Source organism: Chlorocebus sabaeus, chromosome 25 (assembly GCF_047675955.1).
Source record: "Chlorocebus sabaeus isolate Y175 chromosome 25, mChlSab1.0.hap1, whole genome shotgun sequence".
NCBI classification, from domain to species: domain Eukaryota; kingdom Metazoa; phylum Chordata; class Mammalia; order Primates; family Cercopithecidae; genus Chlorocebus; species Chlorocebus sabaeus.
In genome coordinates this window covers 42,869,025-42,892,214 of record NC_132928.1, presented here as the reverse complement: position 1 = coordinate 42,892,214, position 23,190 = coordinate 42,869,025, and the positions used below count along the sequence as shown (strand labels likewise).

General features: G+C 35.1%; 1 protein-coding gene across 2 annotated transcripts in view; it reads left to right on the top strand.

The window, feature by feature from the left end:
- Window positions 1-23,190, top strand: part of PLA2G4A (phospholipase A2 group IVA) — a 146,999-nt gene that overhangs the window by 37,781 nt on the left and 86,028 nt on the right. The window contains exon 3 of one of the 2 annotated variants that reach the window (XM_007989144.3): window positions 2,254-2,335. In XM_007989144.3, coding sequence (XP_007987335.1) covers window positions 2,254-2,335 — 82 coding nt within the window. Of the gene's footprint in view, window positions 1-2,253; window positions 2,336-2,538; window positions 2,566-23,190 lie in introns of those variants that run through there. The other variant, XM_073011668.1, reaches the window with a different exon arrangement.

Here is a 23,190-nt window from a genome sequence, read left to right as displayed (position 1 = left end):
CCAAGTAGCTGGGATTACAGTCACACACCACCATGCCCAGCTAATTTTTTGGTATTTTTAGAAGAGATAGAGTTTCACTATGTTAGCCAGGCTGGTCTCAAACTCCTGACCTCAGGTGATACACCCGCCTCGGCCTCCCAAAATACAGACATGAGCCACTGTGCCCGGCCTGGTGTATAATCCTTTTTATATGTTGTTGGACTTGATTTACTAATATTTTGTTGAGAACTTTAGCATGTATGTTCATGAGAAATATTGGCCTGTAGTTTTCTTTTCTTGTAATGTCTTTGTCTGGTTTTGGAATTTGGGTAATGGTGGCCTCCAAGAAAGATTTAAGAAGTATTCCCTCTGCTTTAATCCTCTGGAAGAGGTTGCAGAGAATTGATATAATAATTGATATAGTTTCCTCTTAAATGTTTGGTAGAATTTAACAGTGAAGCCATGTGAGCATGGTGCTTTCTGTTTTGTAAGGTTATTAATTATTGATTTGATTTCTTTAATAGACATGTGTCTATTTAGATTGTCTATTTCTTCTTATGAAAATTTTGATAGATTCTGTCTTTTAAGAAAAAGATTCATTTCATCTAGGTTATCAAATTCGTGAGCATAGAGTTGTTTGTAGTATTTCTTCTGTTATCCTTTTAATATCCGTGTGATCTGTAATACTGTCCCTTATCATTTCTGGTATTAGTAGTTTTGTCCTCTCTCTCTTGCTCTCTCTCTCTCTCTTTTTTTTTTTCTTAGCATGGCTAATGCTCATTGATCTTATTGATTTTTTCAAAGAACCAAATTTTGGTTTCATTGATTTTCTCTATTTCCTGTTTCCAATTTTATTGATTTCTGTTCTAATATGTACTATTTTTCTTTTGCTTACCTTGGATTTAATTTGCTCTTCTTTTTCTAGTACCCTAAGGTGGTAGCTTAGATGATTGGTTTTAGTTCTTTCTTCTTTTTTAATATATGCATTCAGTGCTATAAATTTCCCATTCAGTACTGCTTTCAATGCATCATTCAAATTTTGACAAGTTGTACTGTCAATTTCATTTAGTTTCAATTATTTTTCTGATTGTTCATTTCATTTATGTGTAATAAAACTTTGGCTACTCAGAACTCTTGGATGTTGAAGGTATTTCTTTTTTAAAATAAAGTTGAATAAGCATTATTTTGAAATATTTTTATGCTTCTCTGACTTTTTAAACAAGATATGCTCATTATTCATGTCTTCACCTCTTTGATGCTGTATTATAAATTGGAATGTTAATTACACTATTGATGGAGTGATTTCTACAGAAGCTATTGAGTGCTGTCTAATTTTTGTGCCTATATTCTACTACTGCTGGTTCTTATCAATCTGTCTACACTTTTGACATTTTTTTTTTTTTGCCTCCTTGCATTTAGACTGTCGCTACTCACTTTTCAGTATTGTCAGTATCTGAGCCTCTTTTTAATCAATTATGAACTTTTCAACCAGTTAAGCAAGCCTACTAAAATTAAGGGAAGTGACCTCTCCTAAGATTAAAACAAGAAATGCTTGAGTTTTAGATAAAGACTTTGTAACCTTTTCAGTTGCTCCAAGAACTATGTGAGTTCCTGCTTCCTCATTCTGCTTTAGTGAGTAGAATTGTTTAATAACTGTTTCCCATTTAGGTGACGTGTCTAATGAAGTTCTCTACCTGTTAATGTTTATTATGTTTATGCAAGGTGTTAGGCTAATAGCAAATTTTAATATTCTTGCATATGATTTCTAACAAATGCATTACAATTCGTGCAATTTGTTTGCTGGTTATTGCCTTGGGTCCATAGGGTTTTGAAAGCTGTCCTGGAAATGTCATTCAGAAAAGACTTTTGATTGATTGCTTCAGTGAACAGCAACAACAACAAACGAATCTAGAACGTCTTGCTCTGAGTTCACCTTTATAAGCCAGGGCTTCCTAGTCAACAAGTACAAAGCCTGATTGTGCTCCTAGAATACCTGCAGTCCTGATTTACATTTTTTACCAAGTGCTTGGTAAACCGGACTACAAAGAAGTGCTCATGGTCAAGCTGTAGTGACATTTTAAGGCACAATCTAAACTTCCCAATGATACTGTGATGAGAGAGAAGAGAGTGGAAAAAGAAACAACCTTAGATCAAATAATGTTTCTGGTATGCATGCTACTTGTTTTTAAGTAGACTGTTTTAAATTAATCTCAAGGAAAAAATGAGGTTCTATGTTGGAAGCTTATTTTAAATTTACTGTCATTTTGTTTCCAGGTGGAGCACCAGTATTCCCACAAGTTTACGGTAGTGGTGTTACGTGCCACCAAAGTGACAAAGGGGGCCTTTGGTGACATGCGTAAGTGCCCTTATTTTCTTTGCTGTTAAACATGTGTAATTATGGTTCACCCTTCAATTGCTTGAGTTTCTTGACAAATCGGAGATTCTGCCTTCTTCAAATGTGGTTATGTTTGTCGAGATCTTTGAATGATAACATTCCAAACAGTTCTCTGATGCAATCTGTCAGAATAGCATTTTACCGGGGCCTTAAATTAGCCAAAGTCACAAAGGGGGCCTTTGGTGACATGCGTAAGTGCCCTTATTTTCTTTGCTGTTAAACATGTGTAATTATGGTTCACCCTCTAATTGCTTGAGTTCCTTGACAAATCAGAGGTTCTGCCTTCTTTAAGTGTGGTTATGTTTGTCGAGATCTTTGAATGATAACATTTCAAACAGTTCTCTGATGCTATCTGTCAGAATAGCATTTTACCTGGGTCTTAAATTAGCCGAGGTCACTTGGAGTCAGACAAAAGGACTTTCTCGTGATGTACACATCTTGGGAATTCAAAGAAATTTTGTTTAATTTTGCTTCTACAAGAGTACTGAGTAAAGACTTTAAACAAGCTGCCTCTGTGAGGTATTATACATTTAGAATTTTTAAAATGTAGTTTTTCTCTAGTTCTTATGCCTTTGAATATGTTTATTTTGTATGCAATAGCCATAGAAACTGGTATAGGACAGCCTGAAATGATGCGAACCACAGCCTGAGGATAATGCTGAATTAACTTGTTGACAGTATCTTCCTTCATGCTTTTAAAAAAAGGCAGTTTTCCTTGTGGAATCTTATTATTTAAATGGTTGGAATTCATGCAGGTGGGAATAGAAAGAATAATGGATACAATGAAGTATTATGATGATGGGTTTGATAACATCCTAGATTTAATAATGTCTTAGATTTGTTACCATCTTAGATTGTTAATATGGGAATGGATAATTTAACTCTCAAAACAGGTTTTGGTAAAGGAACAGAGATTGCAATGTATCATCCAGGAAACAATGTAGGGTTCCCAGCCCAAATGACATTTCAACTGGTACCTAAAAGAAAAGTATCTTGGTCATGAGAGGAAGAAGAAGTCCTAGGCAGAGAAAACAGCATGTTCCAAGGCAAAGAAGACCAGAGTGCTTGTGAGGAGCTAGAACAGACCCAATATTACTAGAGAATAGATAAGGGGGATGATAGACTAGGATGATAAGCCGTGGTAAGACAGAGACTTAAGACTGAGATTTTTTCATTAATGCAATGGGAAGAATTTGGTGGCATTTAAGTAGTAAGTCATACACCTAAATTTTCATTTTTCAAAATGTTGTGATTGTAGTATATTAAATATATTAGAGAAGAATATGGAAAATAGGTTTTTCTTTTTTTTTCAAAGAACAGGAGGGACGTCAGCTTGTTGAAATGGCAATGAAAATGCCAATAAAGAGGGAGGAGTTAGATACTAAGAAAAGAAAGAATGTGAGCTTAAAGCTTCAGTGAATGAGGAGAGTCCAGGAAGCTGGTAAATGTCAGAAGCGAGGAGAGGATTGTTAGATAGAATCTAACAGCAAGAGTTTTGGCTGAACAGTGGTTTTCATGGCACGTGAGGAAAGCAATGGCAATGTCTTCAAAACTAGCTTCGATCAGAGGTTTACATTTTAAGTTTATCTCAGACTTCAGTTTAAACCATCTAATCATCCCTTTATTAATATTTTTCTGAAGGTATTCTTATTTTGCTTTTCACAATTCTTTTCATTTTCACCATTTTAATGAGAATTTACTGAAAGAAAGGCCCTTGTGAAAGAGAAGCCTCATTAGAAGCTGTATTTAGAGACTATTACCCACCATAATCTTAAGATAAGGTGTGAGTTTTACAACCAAAGAGGTCATGCTGTGTGTTGGAAAAGCCATTCTTAATTCAACTAAATTCTATGTCAGTAGCTTGTCAGGCATGCAAAAGACAGAGCTAATTTGACTTTTAAAAATACAGTTATTATCTCTTAGATAAAGCAGCAGCAACCCACCCCCTCTTTTTTTTAATCAATGCAGAGTTCTGTTGTGTAGAGACAATGGCTATTATTGTGCTTAAGATGAGTCCAACAGCAGTTCAAACTTTATGCCCCATGAGTCTCTTTCAACTGGTGTGGATATGATTTTCTAGCAACTTCTCATGGTAGGCCCAGGTACTTTGGCAATGGTTATTTATTATAATTAGAATAGGGAAAAAAGCAATGCTGAATGTTTCATTTTAAATCTCTTTGAATTGATATTGATAATATTACTAAAAGAATGAACCTGAGATATTAATTCATCTCCTGGGACAGAGAACATTTAGATTTTGGATCCCCACAGTGTACATAACACAGATTAGACTCTTAATTTTAGAAGCTTCCTTTTTAAAGTGAAGGACCCATGGAAGGAATGGCCACTGAAGATTAATTGCTGAGGGAGAAAGGACAGTGTTATGGCATTCTGTTAGAATTTTTATTCAGCATTTGTAATTGGATTATTTTTGAATTACTGTTTTTTTTTTTTTTTTTTTTGTGGGGAGGGAGTTGTTGCCAACCATTTACATCACCTTAATGAGTTCACAGGAGTCAGGAAGAGACAAAAAGAACATGAAGGATTTTTCGAGAAATAAATGTGGTGATAAAGTTACTATGGAAAAGTGAATTGATGATACACAGTGCCAACCACTTTATTTTTGAAAAGTTCCGTAGGAGATTCTAGTGAGAAAAGGCACAGGTATTAGCCATCACTTTTCTGAGAGGAATTTTGATGATATTTCTTAGAGAGTTTGATCTATACAAATTACCAAATAGCTGAATTTGGGGTGTTTGTATATAGCAGTTCTTTAAACGTAGACAAGAATAGAACTATAAGAACTATTTTTTAAAAGTCCTAAGATCTGTGAAGACCAGGATCACAGAACTCTACATCCTTTTCTGTTGTTTATAGTGTCTGCATTTATTTATAAAGGTAGAGCTCCATAAAATTCTACATCTTGGTAAAGAAGAATAATGGATTACTACTGGAGTTTTCTGCCTTGCTTGTGTGTGTGAGGGCTTTCTCAAGGGTATCAAGACAAATAAAAGATCAAATAGTTAATTCTTGGTAAAATATTTATATCTCCTCTTAAAAAGGATAATACTAAATCCAGCGCCTTATACATATGGAACAAACCTGCACGTTATGCACATGTATCCTAGAACTTAAAGTATAATAATAGTAATAAAAAAAAAAGGATAATACTAAGGTTATATCTATTTTTTATTTTGTCCTTTTATAAATCATGCTACCCTAACTAGCTACATTTAGAAATATGCTTCTGCACTGTTAAAACATCAGAATAAAATCAGCAACACCCAATAAACTGTCTTTTGAAGAGTCAGAGCTGACATTTTAATTTATAGCATCTCTTTCATTCCTTGTTTTCACTTGAGGGCATTGACAAGCCAAGAATAAGACAGCTGCCAGTTCCTTCCCAGTCATGGTTGTTAATCTCAGTATTACTCAAATGTAGTATTTATACCCAGTGCTCCAGTAATAACTCCTGCATTCTTATGTTTACCGTTCATAGGAACAGGCAGTCTGAAGTTCACATTTACACCTGACTCAAAATCATCGCTCTCTTTTTATCTTTGAAATAAGTAACTTGCATTAATTTGACAATATTAATGTAACTCTTACTTTTAAACCTACAGGAAGCTGTTGTAGATGTGATATGTAACAAGCTACATGTCAACATCATGTTGGGTGCTAAATGTTGGGTGAATGTGTGTTAAACTCTATATTCTACATTGTCCCTTTCCTCTTTTAACAGAAGATAAGTTTGCAGAATGGCTGCAGTGAGTGTAGTATTTCAATTGGTCATAGAATTGTCTTTGTGCCTGTGAGAAACAGAACACACAACTCTGGCCACAAACTCATTTTATAACCAAATAAAATAGCTGACACAAATGCAATAGCTACCTTATTGAATTTCTGCTTCTTTTAGGAAGTGTTGGGGAAAACACAGATCCTGAATGATAATGGAGTCTAGTCTCAGAATTCAGAACTATTAGAGCCATGTTTCACTCCCTGCAATGAGATTAGATAAGAAATGCCATCGTGTTTTTTACATGATAAAATACTACAGAATATTAGAGTTTTAGAACTATCCTAATTATGGATATGTATACTGAGGATTCTTTCCTTGTCTGGTCCTTTTATTAGACACATGAACTCTTTTTCTTTACAGAATTAACATAAACATTAGAGCTTCTAATAACAGTTATAGGATTGCAGGTGGATCTAACTTAAGTATTCAAATGACAATGGTGTTTAATGCTCGCATTTAAACTCTAATAAAAAATACATATGCTTGGGAAAATTATGAACTCATTGTATTCAAGCCAATTTTATAAGATTGTGTTGATTAATATCTTAACTACTTCTTTAAGATTTTCTTAATAACCTCAGGCTCTTAATATTCAAAAAGTCTGTGTCTGTAGGTAAATGATATTCTATTTCTGATAACTTCCTGGCAAGATTTGGATCAAGTTTCTAATTTTTAAAGGGTTGTGCCATTTGCAGTTCTAAGGCTGGACCCAATCTTCCCCAAATGGTGCTTCTTAGATTTTAATGTCCGTATGAGTCACTAGGGGTTTTTATTCAAAATGCAGATTTTGGTTTTGTAGGTTTGGGGAGTAGATTCCAAATTTCTAACATACAACTGATGTAGACATTGCTGACCCATGAACCACATTTTGAAAGGCAAGCTCTAGGCAATTTCTTCTAGTTTATGTTTGCTTACCCTGAGATCTACAGGACTTGTGAGCAGAGCAAAGACTTTCAAAATCCATGATGGAACAAAGATTCTAAGACTTTTGTTTTTCACTGATTTTACTTCTGTAAAATGAAATAATCATGAATACCTTAATGCTGTTTATTTTTGAAATTCTTATAAAAGCATGCTTAATTATATAACTCATTACATTATCAATGAGAATGATAGAAATAAACATAAATACCTTAAATCCACAGTTACATTGTTAAATTCTGAAATTATTTTATACTAAAATCACAAAAATATCAGATTACAAGCCATGAGAAAGGAAGAACATATATTTTTATTGTTTCAAAAGTCACAGTGCTCACTTCATGTTAAATGACTAATACATGAACTGTACTATACATACACACACATTTACAAATATAGTCTTTCCCTCATACATATAAAGGTACCTTCCATAAATAGTTTAATATGTAATTCTCTTTCAGCTTAATTGGTGATTGTGTGATATTTGACTGTGTGATATTTGATTGTGTGATATTTGTGATCCATCTAAGAACCCAGGCAGCATCACTCTAGGTACCCTGCTTTTAACCACTGCAGCATGGTAAAATATTGTTTTATTCTCTCCTGCAAAGAGCTTTGGTTCCGATGTGGCATACCTGTGATGTAATATGTTTCCACTGTATAAAGTTTAGGTAAATCCTTGCTGCTAATGAAAATATGGCGCTTCTCCCAAAGGGAAGTTTACACTTTCACCTTTCACACATTGTCAGAGAATTGTAAGCACAAAACCAGGGTGATTTCAAACAGAATGAAAAAGTTTTTTCAAACGTTTTAGACCACATGCTTTCTTGTGGGGACTTGTGAAAACTTGAGTTTGTTCTGCTTTATGGCCTTGAGGAAAGAAGGAACCCAGTGTGCCTTCGCCTCTCCTTCAGTGGAGATGTGCTGTCTAGGATGAGTCAGCAACAGTTCTGATGTGGGCCTTGTGATGTGAGGGATACATGTTGAACATTTATAAGATTCGTGAAATAACTATGAAAATTTTTTAACAGTTTATTTTGACAGTATGTTCATACATAAAGTAGATATTCTAAATATGTGCAAATGTTCAGTTCTTTTTAAATCATGCTGTGTTGCTTTTTATGTCTTTGCAGTCCTGTGGAGAAATTTCTGAAAGTGTACACATCACCGTGTAGTGGTGTAGATAGTCTCTATATTCTTGCTTAGGGCCATGAAATCTTCCCTTACATGATTTTTTCCAAATCACATTAGTTTTTATTGTGAGCCCCATTCCCTAGAGAAGTTGGGGGAACTGTCAGTGGTCTCCCTCTCTCCAAGGTCCTACAGGAATTCTAGGCATTTATACTTGCCTGTAAATTAGGAGTAGGACTTGCATAATCTTTGCTGTTTGTCATCACTGGCATCGACCCTTCTGTTAAATGTTGTCTTCATGGATTCTGGCCATCCACTTTTTGGCAGGCACTGAAATGCCTTTCAGAGCAGTCTTCCCCAGCGATCACGCAGCACACCAGGGAGATCTTACTGCTGTTCTCCCGTTGATGGTGGTTAGAGTTCAGACTTCATGGCCATCCTGTAGCCACCATCCCGTGTACAATACACAAGAAGCACGGGCTTCTAAAACTTGTAGAAACGAAAGAAAACCCAAATGCATATAACATTTTCAGGAAGGGTAACCCTCTTTCCTTCAGCTTTTTCTTTCCAAAGTTGCAACCTCAACCCTCTCACCTGTAGGGCGACCTGCTTAATCCCCCTCAGAGGTCCCACTTCTCAATGCAAAGTGTTAATCATTCCCCGGGAAAAAGGAGCTTTGAACTCAGTCTTCCTATTTGTAAATGTTGGAGTGAGAGGCAGGGTGTTGGATATTTAGGGAAACATTATCTGTTTAATCTTTTAAGAGTCTTCTTTAGCAACAAGAGCATGTAGGAATCAGTGTGAAAATAAATGATCTGTTTGGTAGCTATTCTTGAGTTTCACGGTGATCAGAAGCTCCAGGAAAGATGGAGAGGGCAGACTGCTCACAAGCCCTGTGTTCTTGGGCAGATTACTTCTCCTGTCTCTGCCTTCCTCCATCGTGGGAGATATTGTGAGCACTGAACGAGTTGACATATGCAAAGTCCTTATATGCCTAACACACAGAAAGTGCTCAATAAATGTGACCCATTATTATCATAGTTACTTCAAACACAAATATGAAAAGACATCTATTTCTTCAACATCATCTTTGTATGAACCAAGAGTATTATTTTGGGTAGTCTGTGCATTGGACTAATTTTCAATTTTTCACCTTAGAGACAAGAAATTTCCATTGTGAATTTCTGTGTTGAGCAAATTATCGGACCCTTCTTTCTTAGCTTGAGAGAACAAAATGGAGAATGGTATCTCCTTTGTTAAACTCTTTTCCGAAAACACTTGGGTACATTTCACTCCCTGTGCTCCCTCAGCAGCTGTCTAGACTTCTTTGTAACACTTGTCACATGGGAGTGTAATCATGCACTTTTAAGACTAAGGCCTGAGGCTTATTCACAAAAAAAAAAAAAAAAAAAAAAAAAAAGTTTAATTCTGAGTCTGGCATAGTAGTAAGATCTCAGGGAATATTGAATGAATGAGTAAAATATATGACAGTGTGTAATTATTACTTTATTTTTTGATATTACTTCCTTTTTTGCTTCAGTAGAGACAGAATTTTAGAAAACAATTTTATACTTCACTTTTTAAAGATTATAAATGACTCGTTTCTATCCAACACTAACTAGAATTTTTCTGAGGTTCAATGCACAGGAAATTTTACGACACCTTTGAGTGAATTTAATTAATCTTTTTTACATTAATTATGGAATTTCAAATCTTATTTTTTATAAATGGCATTGCTGTTGGTCTATACTTTAGCCAAAGTATAGACCAGCAACCCTAAAATATATCTTTTCTGATATAAATATTTCCTTAACATCAGTCTTCAGGTTATGACTGAACATGAGTTTTAGTTTATTAATGGTTTTGGAATGTTTTAGAGTATCCACCCAAGATTTTAAAAATTCTAAGTATAATGAAATTATTTCCCAATGGTGTTTTTGTGGAAGATAATTTCAAGATGAGTAAAGTGTTTCATAACGCATGTCTCTCTCACATCTCTTATCTTGTCTTTTCTGTGTAGTGGAGAAATATAATGTGTTAGTAAGGCATTATTGTTCCTTCCTCATCTGCTTAGAATGTCAGGTAGTTTACAAAGTTGTTAAGTGGTTTTATGAATACAGTTAATCCTTTTCATCTCTATACTTCATTAGATTTTTTTGTTTCTGTATGTGTATTCATGTGTTTTAGGTCTGATGAATACAGTGAATAATATTCTATGATATTTCAATAATATCAATTGTTCAAAAACCATATGTCACTTCTGTAGAGAAAGTATGTGATTAAAACCTAATGGAATTAAATTTAAACAAGGCTCAATGTTTCTTAAATTACCAAGGACAAGTATGTTCTTAAAGTTTTTATGTCTAAGAAAATACCTCTGCTGCTCTAAAAATTTAAACATTTAAGTGAACATGCTCACCATATGTTGTTTTAGTACATCTTAATATCATAAAATCTTTCTTAAAAATAAAAATTAGGTAATGTAGAGACTGAAGTGATGGATTAAACTTAGCTGAGCTGTGGTCTGAGGGTCTTTATCAATTTTACTGGCTCCTTGGATGCACTTTTTCATTCTCACTCCTCGCTTAATATATCAATATATTTTAATGAAATAATTTGGATAAAATTCCAGACAAAACTATTTTTTAGTTGATGTATAAGAATAATTCAAATCTTCAGATGCAAAACAAAATGACAACTTTGAGATTTTAACTTCAGAAATGAAATATTAAAGAAATATAACCCAGCACGTATTCCAGCAAGGTTTGACTAATGTCTCTATCAATAATTGCTGAGTGTGTGCTATGTAGTTAGTACTTATTTAGTACCTTGAAAACTACAAGAAAAATAATGTAATATCTACTGTGGATAACTTTATGGAGTGTGTAATTTATAACAAAGAGGAAGCATGGTTTAGTGGTTTAAACAAGGTCTCTGGAACTGGCTTGCTTGGGTTCAAATCTCCCTTCTACTACTTATTAACCATGTGAACTTGGACAAGTTACTTAGCTATTTTATGTCTCAGTATCTTCAGCTATTAAATGGGAGTAATAATCCTACTATTATTTATGAAGCTTAAATGAAACTATGGCATAGTATGCACAATGCAAGTGTTGGTTAAATAAACAAAAATTTAAGCAAAGTTCTTAGGACTTTACATTAGATATACTTTATGTGTTCATTTCAGTGATACTATGAGATATGTACTGTCTTTATTTTAATTTTACAGGTGAAGAAGTTTGGTTAAAGTTTAGTTAAGTACGTAGTCCAGAATCACAGAGCTGTTAGGTTTTGGGGATGGAACTCGAACTTACCTCATTTCGATGTTTACTTGTGCAGCAGCTTTGCCTGTGAGCAGTGTGTGGGGTAGGTGGGAAGATGAAATGGGCTTAAATAACCCTTTGGAAAAGTGTTGCCAATAAGAGAAGACTTTACAACTTGAGTGTAGATTGAGATGGGCTTTATAACGTAGGTAGCCTTTTAATATATGGAATGAGTAGGGGGTGCATTTCAGTTTGGGAAAAGAAAATCATAAGAAAAATATTTAAAGTGAGATTGACATAATCTGTCCAATATATATTATTTAGGGAACTTAGCTATTTTAATTATTTATGCTAGTGAATAAATATCAAGAATATGTCTTGCTTTAGTGCGGTGGTTCTAAATTGGGAAACAATTTTGCCTCCTGGTGCACATTGGGCAATATTCTAGAGACATTTTTGTCAAAATTGGGTATTTCTATTGGCAACTAGCATCTAGAAGGCAGAGTCAGCACCATAGAGCAAAGAGTTACCTGGCCCAAAATGTCAATAGCGTTAAGGTTAAGAATCTCTTTTTAATGAAAAAGAATAATTTTTCTTGTCTACAGTAAGTAGAATTCATATATAGTTAAATCCATATAGCTAAAATGAATAATATGAATAAATTGATATATTTTATCATGGTATATAAGAATTTCTGGAGAATTACTCTTTCTGTCCAGTCTACAGAGATTCCAAGAAATATCCGTACATTTTAAGCATTTAAAACATTTCAAGCGTAGATACGGATTACAAAGATATTTTTATTTCCCTCCAAGAAGGTATCATAGAAGTTTAAGTAAAATGAAAATGCAGGCAACAACAACACTTTCAGTTCTGTTTTAGATCTACATTTAGTATTCTTCGTGTGGTTTTGGCATATATTTCTCCCCATTTTCCCATGAATATCAACATCTTTGCAATAAATCATTTTTATTATATGCCAACTCTCAGTTAGCTAGTCATTAATGTACTAAATCAATTGCTAGTACAAAATGTACCAAGTTGATCATGAGTGGAAGCTATTGTGCTATCTTCCTGACATCCATTTGGCCGATGGCACTTTCTGATAGTGTCATGCTCCCTTACGCTCCCTTAAAAAGGAAATGTGATTTTAGAAAGCACTATTATACATTTTCAGCCTATGAGAAAAAAGGAAATGAAATGTACAACTTAAATTGGAGACTGCCTAATAAGGGAATTTCAACATAGTGTTAATAAAACTGCATTGTAATTTCAAATGAGGGGAAAGGCGTTCCGTATCTGAGTTCCTAGACAATGCTCAAGTTGTTGTAAAAGCTTTACTCCTTTCTCCCCACAGAATTACTGCCCAAGTTCTGTTTACTAAACCACACTGGATTCTTCACTAACTTTTCCAGCTTCTGCACTCCCAGCAATTCCCAGGAGTTGTCTTTCAGCATCTGTAGACATAACGATTCTAATTTTGAGCTCTTTCTGGAGGGATCAGGGGCTGCTACATGTAACAAGTCCTGTGGTACTCTGCCTATTCCTTGGAGTTATTATGAAGGGAGGTAAGCTGAGGTTCAGGTTTTTTAAAATATAAAATTAATACTTAGAAATAAAAGTTAATTACACATACACTTGGAAGAAATGACTGACATTGATTTCTATTATAATCCAAATAAACCGGTTGGGGACAAACACCAGGAAGGTTGAGACCTATTACCAAAGAGTAAAATGAAATTCGAGTGGAGACTGTTGTGCCTATGATAAAGGTCTATAACCTATATGCCTATGACCTCTTCCACAGTATTGGTCAGGGTCAGTCCATCATCCTTTCTTTTAGTAATGTTTGTCAAGTTCCTATGTCTCAGACTTTATGTGAGACTCTTGGACACAGGAGTGAATAGGAAGGTTGTGCTCACTGCTGTCATGGAGTTTACAGTTTCATAGAGACAAAAAGAGGCAGAAATTATTAGTATTGGAATATTTGACTGAGCAAGAATGTGGCCTCAGAAAGACTGGGTTAAAACCCTGTCTCTGAATGAACTTGCTCAACTCACTAAATGCCTTTGAGTCTCAATTTCTTCACCTCTGATGGAAATAATACTTGACCAGCAGGTTGAAGCTTTATGTGGAATTATTTTTATTTTATGCAGATGTATTTAGATAAAGCCTCTGGGGAACTTGATTTAAAGTTGCCAGTTTCACCCAAGAGGAAAACAAAACAACTAGTTGACTAGGGAAGTGGGTACTAGATAAGGAAAGAATGAAGAGAACATCTCATTCTCCATTTTTCTTAACTGTACCGTGTTTGGACCCTTATCTTGGATATTCTTAGGACAAGAACAACAACTTAAATAAACTTTAGCTATCAGCTAAAACGTCAAAAGAAAACATAACAACACGTACAACTAAAAGTACAGCAATATTCTGTTAGAACGAATATTTCTGCCATCAATATGCCTGTGTGGAATGTTTGAAATGTGTAGATTCCAAAGACACCTCTTTGCCATAGAGTGATGTTCCAGTGAATGGCTGAGAAGGGTCACTGACTAGAAGGAGAACCTTGGGTTTGATGCGGGGTGGAGAGGGAGCCTTTAAGTCTTTCTCACCATATTTAGCCTGACTTGGTAGGCAGCGAACATCAAAAGTGTGTTTCAGAAGGATAGTTGTGGTTGCATTATAGAAGGTGCCTTGAGAATAAGCAACTAAGAGATTATGGGTAGCAGTCTATGTGAGAGGTGGTGCTTAGTTGAATTGGGGCAATTATTTTGAATGAAATGAAGGAGTCAGATGTTAACATCATTTTAGAAGTGAAAAGCTAAAACTTAGAGACAGATTGGAAATGTGAATTATGAAGAAAAGACAATAACTCTCATGTTTCTAGCCCAGACAGGTAGAAAAGATGATATCATTAAATAAAATAGGAAAGAAAGGGAGGAAAAATCACAAGTTTTTATTTTAGTTTTTTTTTGTATTAATTTGTATCTTGCATTTAGGAAAAGAATGATGAAAATAAATTTGCTTTGTAAATATTGAGTTTGAAGTATCTTCAAGGTATTTAAGGTATTTTTGAGGCATTTAAGAGTAGATTTAAGATCTCAGAATGGAGGTTGGACTCACAGATGTAGATCAGGGAGACACTGACATTTATGTGCAAGGCAAAACTATAGGAGGGTTAAAGAAAATCCAGAATTGATTCAGAGTAACTAAACAGGATTGAACTATTTCAAAATATATTACTTAAGAATAGATTATATGTTAACATATAATCAAGAACCTCATATTTTTCATATTTATACTACTTTCCCCTTGTAGCCTTGAGGAAATGAAGGAATGCATTATAGCTGCCATTTAAACCTTGAAGATAATTGACTTTAAAGGATCTAAGATTAACTAGACTACACGATTAATGTGTGCCATGTGATATGATGGGTGCATATTGAGTGTTTTCAAGACTATATAAATAACTGATAATTCCTTTGCAACTTGGTTTTGACTACATGAGCAATACAGTGGTTAAAGGCATCACTTCCTTTTGAAGAATTCTAATAAGGGATTTGTAAGGGACACAAGAAGAAAGTCCATAGTGTAGTGATGAGTTGAGGTGGAGAAAGCTAGTGAAAGATACAGAGGAACTGTTTAGAGAGGTGGGTAGGAAATCACAAAAGAATGATGTATTAGACAGAAAGATAATTGCACCGAGGATGTTGCATATGTGTCAAGTAAAGTGAGAAAAAGCTCACTGAATTTGGCATTGAAGTTATGTTCGAGAGAATTACCTGTTTAGGGTAACAGAAGAAGGCAGAGGACAGTAGGTTGGAAACTTATGGAATAAGGAGATTTAGAAGCAATAAGGGTAGACTATATTTATTTTTCCAAAATCTTTGATGTAGGAGAGAAAAGATCTGGAAGTATTGTCAGAATTGATGAAGTTTTGTTCATTTTTCTTAGGATGCCCAATATTTGTTTATATTTATAAGTTGAGAAAAACTAGCTAAGGCCAAACTGATATTTACAGGTTAAATTTGAGTCTGGGGATTAAAAAATAAGAAATATCTGAGAGAAGTGGGATTGTGAGAAGAGTGTAAGGATCCTTTTCCTTCTAAGATAATAGAGGAAGGACTTAAGTATGAATGCATTATTAAATTATAAACATATTTTTTGAATTGTGAGATATAGGGAAGGAAAATGGAGAGACTACATCAAGTCCTCCCCTTTTGTTTTTTTCAGTGAAGTGTGAGTTTGAATTGTGTCCTCAAAAGAGAAGTAGTAAGTAGGGTAGGTGACTTGAAAAAAACAGTAAATGTTTGAGCAACCATGTGGAGAATGGTGGGTGGAGGGGAAGAATAGGGATTATTATAGTTTGGCCAAGTTAGGAACTAAATGGTCACTGAAGCATGCTAAAGTGACTAATAGCAGAGTATTTACTCTTCCTAATAATAACTTAGGAAACACATTTTAAATTAATTTTTTTAAATGTCTAAAGGAATGAAAAGCTGATGAGAAAAATTGGGACTTGAGAGACTAAGATCTCAGAAGAGAAATAAGCCAGGCCGGGCGTGGTGGCTCACGCCTATAATCCCAGCACTTTGGCAAGCCAAGGCAGATGGATTGTTTGAGCCCAGGAGTTCGAGACCAGGCCTGGACAACATGGTAAAACCCCGTCTCTACTAAAAATCCAAAAAGTTAACTGAGCATGATGGCGTGAACTTGTAGTCCCAGCTACTTGGGGAAGGGGGCTAAGGCGTGAGGATCACCTGAAACCAGGAGGTTGAGGCTACAGTGAGATGAGATGGCACCATGGTGCCACTGTACTTCAGCCTGGGTGACAGAGTAAGACCCTGTCTCCAAAAAAAACAAAAGAAAAATAAAAAGATAGAAAGAAATAAGCTAATATTCTGCAAGCCACATTTTCCCTCAATTAGTTAGCTACATCTAGGGAGGTTGGAGGGGAGGGATAGGGATAAGAAGTAGCCAAGCAGTGAAGATGTCAAGAATTCAGCAGAGCTTTGCCAATCTCAAAGGACTTGGAGTATGAAGACTGGATTTTTGGACAAAATAAGTTGAATTTGAGAAGCTAAGTTCCTTGAGAGAAAGCCTAGAGAAGTATGCCTGACAGCCAGCACCTTCAACGTGAGGCACTAGCCAAATTCTTGATTCATGCAGGGCAACAACCTGAGAAGCAAACGTAAAACACCTGAAAAACAGAAGAGAGTTATTGGCAGTCTCATAAGAGGAAACAAACAAACAAACAAACAAAAAAGGAGATCAAAAAGACCAAATTAAAAGGGGCCGAATAAATACCCTTGACTCTAAGTTGGGAGCCTTTGAGTGGGAGTGACCAAGAGGTAGACTAACCTTATAAAGAATGAGGTCAATTTATTTTTAAAAATTTAATAGAGGATATCTGTCCTACTCTCTCTGCCTGCCAGAGAATAAAGTGGGTCATCTGTGAAGGTAGATCTGGCTCTTCCATAATTTGTCATAAAAAGATCTGGCATTCAGTCAAAGATTGACTGAATCATAAATATTCAGTGACTTGCAGAATATGAGCATAACAAAAATAAGATCAAGAAAAAATAGATCCACAGTATGGGATATGGACCTTAAAATAACTAAGAGTAGTATGTTCAAGAAAATAGATGCTAAGATGGAGGATTTTACCGGGAAACCAGATATATAGAAAATAATCAAATGGAAAATTTTAAACTGAAAAACATGATAAATTAAGAACTCAGTAGCTGATTTTATTGTAGTTTGAAAACAGTTAAAGAGGGAATTACTGAACTGAAAAATTGGTCAATAGAAAATATCGAGACTGAAACACAAAAGACAAATAAGGAAATAAAATATAGAATAAAAAGATAAGGAATATCTGGGGTATGATAAAAAGCACTGGGAAGAGAGAGGGAATAGGGCAAAAGTAATATTTGAAAATATAATGGCCGAGTGTTTTCTGTAGCCAATAAAATATATTGAAAAGCAAAAGAACAAGAGTGGATTTCTTAACAAAACAGACAAGAACCATAAGATATTAGTTGATATCCTTGAGGTATGGAAATGAAGTAACTGCCAGTATAATCCTGAAGATGTTGAGCAAAGTTCCAGGACTTAGACTACCTGAAAATACAATTTATCTTAAAAATATTATAATTAAGACAGTTTGGTATTGGCACAGTACAGATGCAAGCTTAAATGATAGATTAATAGACTAATAGACGAACGGATGTCAGAAACAGACTCACACTTATGTGACCACTTGATTAATGCAAAGTTTATACTGCAATGCAAGAGTTAAAGGCAGTATTACCAGTAAATAATGCTGGGTCTATCGGTTACATGGGGAAAAAAACTGAATCTTAACTCCTACCTCACACCTTAACCAGTTTAGTACCTGGAAAGTGAAAAGGTTGATAATCATAAAAGCTGCTCTAAGATCTCCGTGTGTAATTAGCAATATTATTACATCATAAATGTATCAAAGGAATGACTACATCTGAGAATAGTATTCAGAGACATTTCTTTCAGCAAATTTTCCTTTAATTTTTGGTCTTACTGCTTCTAGTTAGGTCGTTTCTACTTTGTTGATGATTGAAGCATAACATCTGAACATCACCTTAAACATCCGTCACCTTAAACAGATTGCCAACTAACACATCCACACTTAATTTATTCTTGGATTTATTTTCTTGTGGCCATTTGAAAATGTATTTTATGTCTGGAGAGAAATAGAAGTGAATGACTGGACTGGGCTTAATCTAGTTTATGGGCAGGATAATTCCTTGACAGAAGACCAGTAACTTTGTTTCCTTCTCAATGTCAAAATGTTTGTAATTTTTCTGTGGGTGTTATTACACCACTGTTCTTTAGTTCCTTGTAATATTATACATTAAGCCTCTGTTCTTCAAATGTATGCATAATAATCACTTGTTCAAGTTGTCAAAATGCAGATTTCCAAGCCCATGCTGGAGAATCTGAGTGAAGGTGCTAAGGTTCTGTGTTTTTAACAGGCACTGAAGATGAGTCCATGAAGGTCATGGTATTTCAAGGGACTATATTTGGGGAAATGCTGTTTTAAGCTCACTGTCATAATATGCTATTATGATAGATTAATGGACTAATCATATATATATATATATAATGGACATGTATAATATATAAATGAACATATTTTTTATATATATATATAAAATAGCTATGTCACCATTGTTATTCAGAATGGAAATATTTTGACTACACATTTGGGAGGACTTTCCCCTTTGGGCTTTTTTTTTTTTTTTCCATTTATCACCTAAATTGTAACAAATTACTTGTAATCTTTATTTCAGCCAAGAGGTTTAAGTTGCTACTGATGAAGGGAAAATAGGCAAATGGAGATTATTTAAAATAGAACTAGGAGTTTAGAAGCTGCCATGAGTTCATGAATCACATGATATATTACTTGGACAAAGCTGAAATGATAGATGGACCTGTTATGACTTCAGGCAGGCGCTCTTTAACTTCTGAGGTTTAGTAGTAAGTTTTACAACCCTGGAATTCTGAAGCTATTTCTGGTGCATGTAGTTTCATGTCAACTTTATGGGGAGAAAAAAGAACTGTATCCCACACCCCCGATATTTTTTGTTTGTCAAGATTTAGATAAAAGGATGAGATGTAAAAGGGGTTTTTGCCCACATATTACATCTTTGCTTCACCACCTGTTTCGCTGAAAATAATCAAGATTAGGCTGAGTTAGTGACTCAACACTCAATTGCCCTATAGGCATTAATTCACAAAGCCATGAAATAAGTATAGTGTACAGGAAAAAACAAATTCTACATTTAACTTTTTCTTTAATTCATTTCTTGAAACTTCTCTAAAGTATTGGGCTGTGTTTACTGTCAAAGTGGGCTGCCTTCCTTTTCAAATCTTCTAATTCTGTTTGCTACCATGCCAGTGATGGTTATAGATTACACAAAGAAACTGAGCTATGTTATTATTGTAATCCAACTTTAAACCAGCCTTAAACTTCTTTTTATCCTATCTACCACTGTTATAGATGTTTCTCAGCTTACAGTGATTAGAGCTGTTGCAGATTGCAAAATCAAAGTCTGCAGTTTTGGTGGTTTTCCACTGTCCAGCATCCTTTGACATCTTGTCTCTTGCTAAAGAAGCAAGAGGAGAAATTAGAAACATTGCCACTCTTGACATATATTTTAGAAAGCTGACTTACTTTAAAAGTAAAATTAAATAATGCAAATCCAATGTGACTGCTATTAAACTGGATTCTGACTTTTTAAACAAAGTCTGTGGATGTTTTAACATATAAACATGGTGTAGGCATATTGTTTTTATGGTATTTTCTTTATCATTTTGTCAGAGTTAGAATTTGTTAAACATAAGACCCATTGAGAGTCTAAAATGGCGAGAAGATGGATAGATAATGGTTTGACTCATGCTGCTTCAATTTGTCCCTTCCTTTTCCTGTCTGGTGCCTGTCAAGGAACCTCAACTGTAGCCTGCTTCATCTTGTTTGGGCCAAGAAGACCTCACCCTCCTCTTTCCCAAAGATTCAAGTAAAGATCAAGTCTGAAAAGGCAATTTCCCCACCTACAATTTGACCTTATTTGTGTGTAATAATCTGGGTGACTGAGTTACTAGTCACTGGGGTAGTGTAACTGCTTATCTTCAATTTACCTTGCCTCTAAAATTAGGCTATTAACATTTGACTCACTTCCATAATCCGATTTTTCAGTTTAGTGTTTGGCTCCCTATCAAGGCTAAACTGCTTGTGAATGAGAAGTTCCTGGCATATAGCAGGCACTCACGTATTTGTTTAATGAATGAATGATGTTTGCCATCTGCATGCCTCCCCTTCCCACGCACTCCTTGTATTCCATGTTGGTTTTCACTAGGCTTGGTTTTTTTTCTTTTTTTTTCTATTACTTCTTGGAAAATGGTTAAAAAAAGAGCATTGGCCTTATGAGAAAAATCTGGCCCTATGAGATGATGTAGGGCTATGTTTCGTAACACATAATTTGAAGCATTAATTGAATACTTTCCTTCAAATTACATATTTTTCTTGATAATTTTCTACCAACTGCTATTCTAAATATGGAGTTTTACTTCTGATTTGTAATCCTGAGCACTGGTGATATGGTAGAAACATGGTTAAGGAAAAGAAGCAGTCACCTCCTGGTTGAAAATGTGATAATGTTACCCTATGACATGTTCTCTTCTTCTTTGGCCCGTTTCGTATTATCATCCTTCCCAGTCAATCTTTTTGTTTTCTGATTTGTATTCCCTGGTCCTGTTGAGAGGTATAAGCACTGAGTTAGAAATGACAATGAATGGCTATTCCCTTTTCTCTAAAATAGGATATCAAAAGTGTGATCAGAAGATGACCTACATCAGTGTCAGCTAGACTATTTTGTTAAAAATTGCAAGCCCTTAGTTCCACTACAGATATGCAGATAATGGGTCTTCAGGGATGAAGGTCAGGGTCTGTGTTTTTACAAGAACCCTGCACATTCATGTTGCACTCTCACTTTTGCCCCACAACTCTTTACCAATGATGTGTAAGGTCTAAGCCAGAAAATTAAAGGCAGTCTCAAAGGCTGATACCTCATTTGTAGATGCTTCCATTTTATAATAACAGCCAGCAAACATACACATGCATCTAAAGAAACTGATGGCTACATAAAGAACCAGGAGCAATACTGAACAATTAAGTGAAAGGCATTGATTATGTTTTTTGATGACCATAGCTGTTGTTGACAGAAAACATCTATTTAAAAATGTTTGGGGGGGAAACCCAATCAATAGGTCAGAAACTATTATTTTTGCTTTTCCTTTATTTTCAATTGTTGGATCTTTTTATTTGGACCTCTGTACTTCTTCTCTCCCTGCTCCCTCCCTCACTCTTGCTGTCACCCTCTCTTTCTCTCCTTCTAATTCCAACTCCTCTTTCTATAGAATCCATACCGTACCTTATGATCTAATTTTTGTTACTGAGGAACATGATGTAATAAGAGAAATGATTGTTGTAGTCAAATGACCCGGGTTCAAGATCTTGACCTGATACTTATTAACTATGTGGTATTGGACAGACTGCTTAACATCTCTCTGTTCATGTTGCCTTGACACTAAAGTAAGTACTTACGTTATAGCGCTATTGTGAGGTTTAAATGAGACTAATGTGTGTAAAGTACTTTGCACAGATCCCTGTAGTCATTACTTAGTTATTTGTTGTTTTTGTTATTAATTATAATGTCCACATGGAAAAGCACCTGTTAAATGGAAAAGTCAAGTCCTTAGGTTAGGAAACCTTAAATACTGTAATTGTTGCTTTCTGTTGTTAGCTTCTCAAGATGTACAGCTGAGGAATACAAGATATTTGCCCTCAAGCTGTTTATAGTCTTGTAGGAAAAGACAAGTCTTGTAGGAAAAGACAGATAGATGTATAATTTCATCCATAAAATATAGTGTGTCCAGTGCTATAAGACGTTAAAGGATTCGGTGGAAACCTGAAAAAGTAGTGACCAATATTTGCACGGTTTGGGTCACTCACTTTGTTGCTAAGCATATATGTAATGGGAGAAAATTAAAATATTTTCTTTATTTGTAATTGTTTTGTTCTATTTCAGTGGGCACACATATCATACCCTGATTCAAGTGGGTATTTATGTGAAACAGACAAAACTGTTACTGGCCGGGCATGGTGGCTCATGCCTATAATCCCAGCACTTTGGGAGTCCGAGGCGGGTGGATCACAAGGTCAGGAGATCGAGACCATCCTGGCCAACATGGTGAAACCCTGTCTCTACTGAATATACAAAAATTAGCCAGGCATAGTGGCATGTGCCTGTAACCCCAGTTACTTGGGAGGCTGAGGTACGAAAATTGCTTGAACCAGGAGGTGGAGGTTGCAGTGAGCTGAAATCGTGCCACTGCACTCCAGCCTGGCAACAGAGTGAGTCTCAAAAAAGAAAAAATAAAAAAATTGTTACTTCCTAGAGACACCTCATTTCTATCTGAATATTGCCATAATAAATACATGTTGATTTTTAATATGAATGCCACCCCTTAAAGTTGCTCGGTGCACAATCTGTATAATCATACAAGGCAACTCTATAACAATAAGTGATATTCTTCTCACAATGAGTTCCATTATTTTATCTGATAAAGTAACCAGGATGATTTTTCTGACATTGACAAATATAATCTTTTTTTAAAAAAAATATTTTTCAATTTGTTTTCCTTTTTCCTTTTTAATTTTTATGAGTACATAGTAGGTGTATGGGGTATGTGAAATGCTTTGATATAGGTATGCAGTGTAAAATAATCACATCATTAAAAATAGGGTGTCCATCCTCTGAAGCATTTTTGATTTGTTACAAATAATCCAATTACACTCTTTTGGTTATTTTTAAATGAACAATTACATTATTATTGACTATATTCACCCTGTTGTGCTATCAAATAGCAAGTCTTATTTATTTTTCTGTTGTGTGTGTGTGTGGTTTTTTTTGTATCCATTAACCATCCCCACCTCCCCTCCAGCCCCCTACTACTCCTCCCAGCCTCTGGTAATCATCTTTCTGCCCTGTCCATGGGTTCAATTGTTTTGATTCTTAGATCCCACAAATAAGTGAGAATATGTGATGTTTGTCTTTCTGTGCCTGGCTTACTTCACTTAAGATAATGACTTCCAGTTCCAT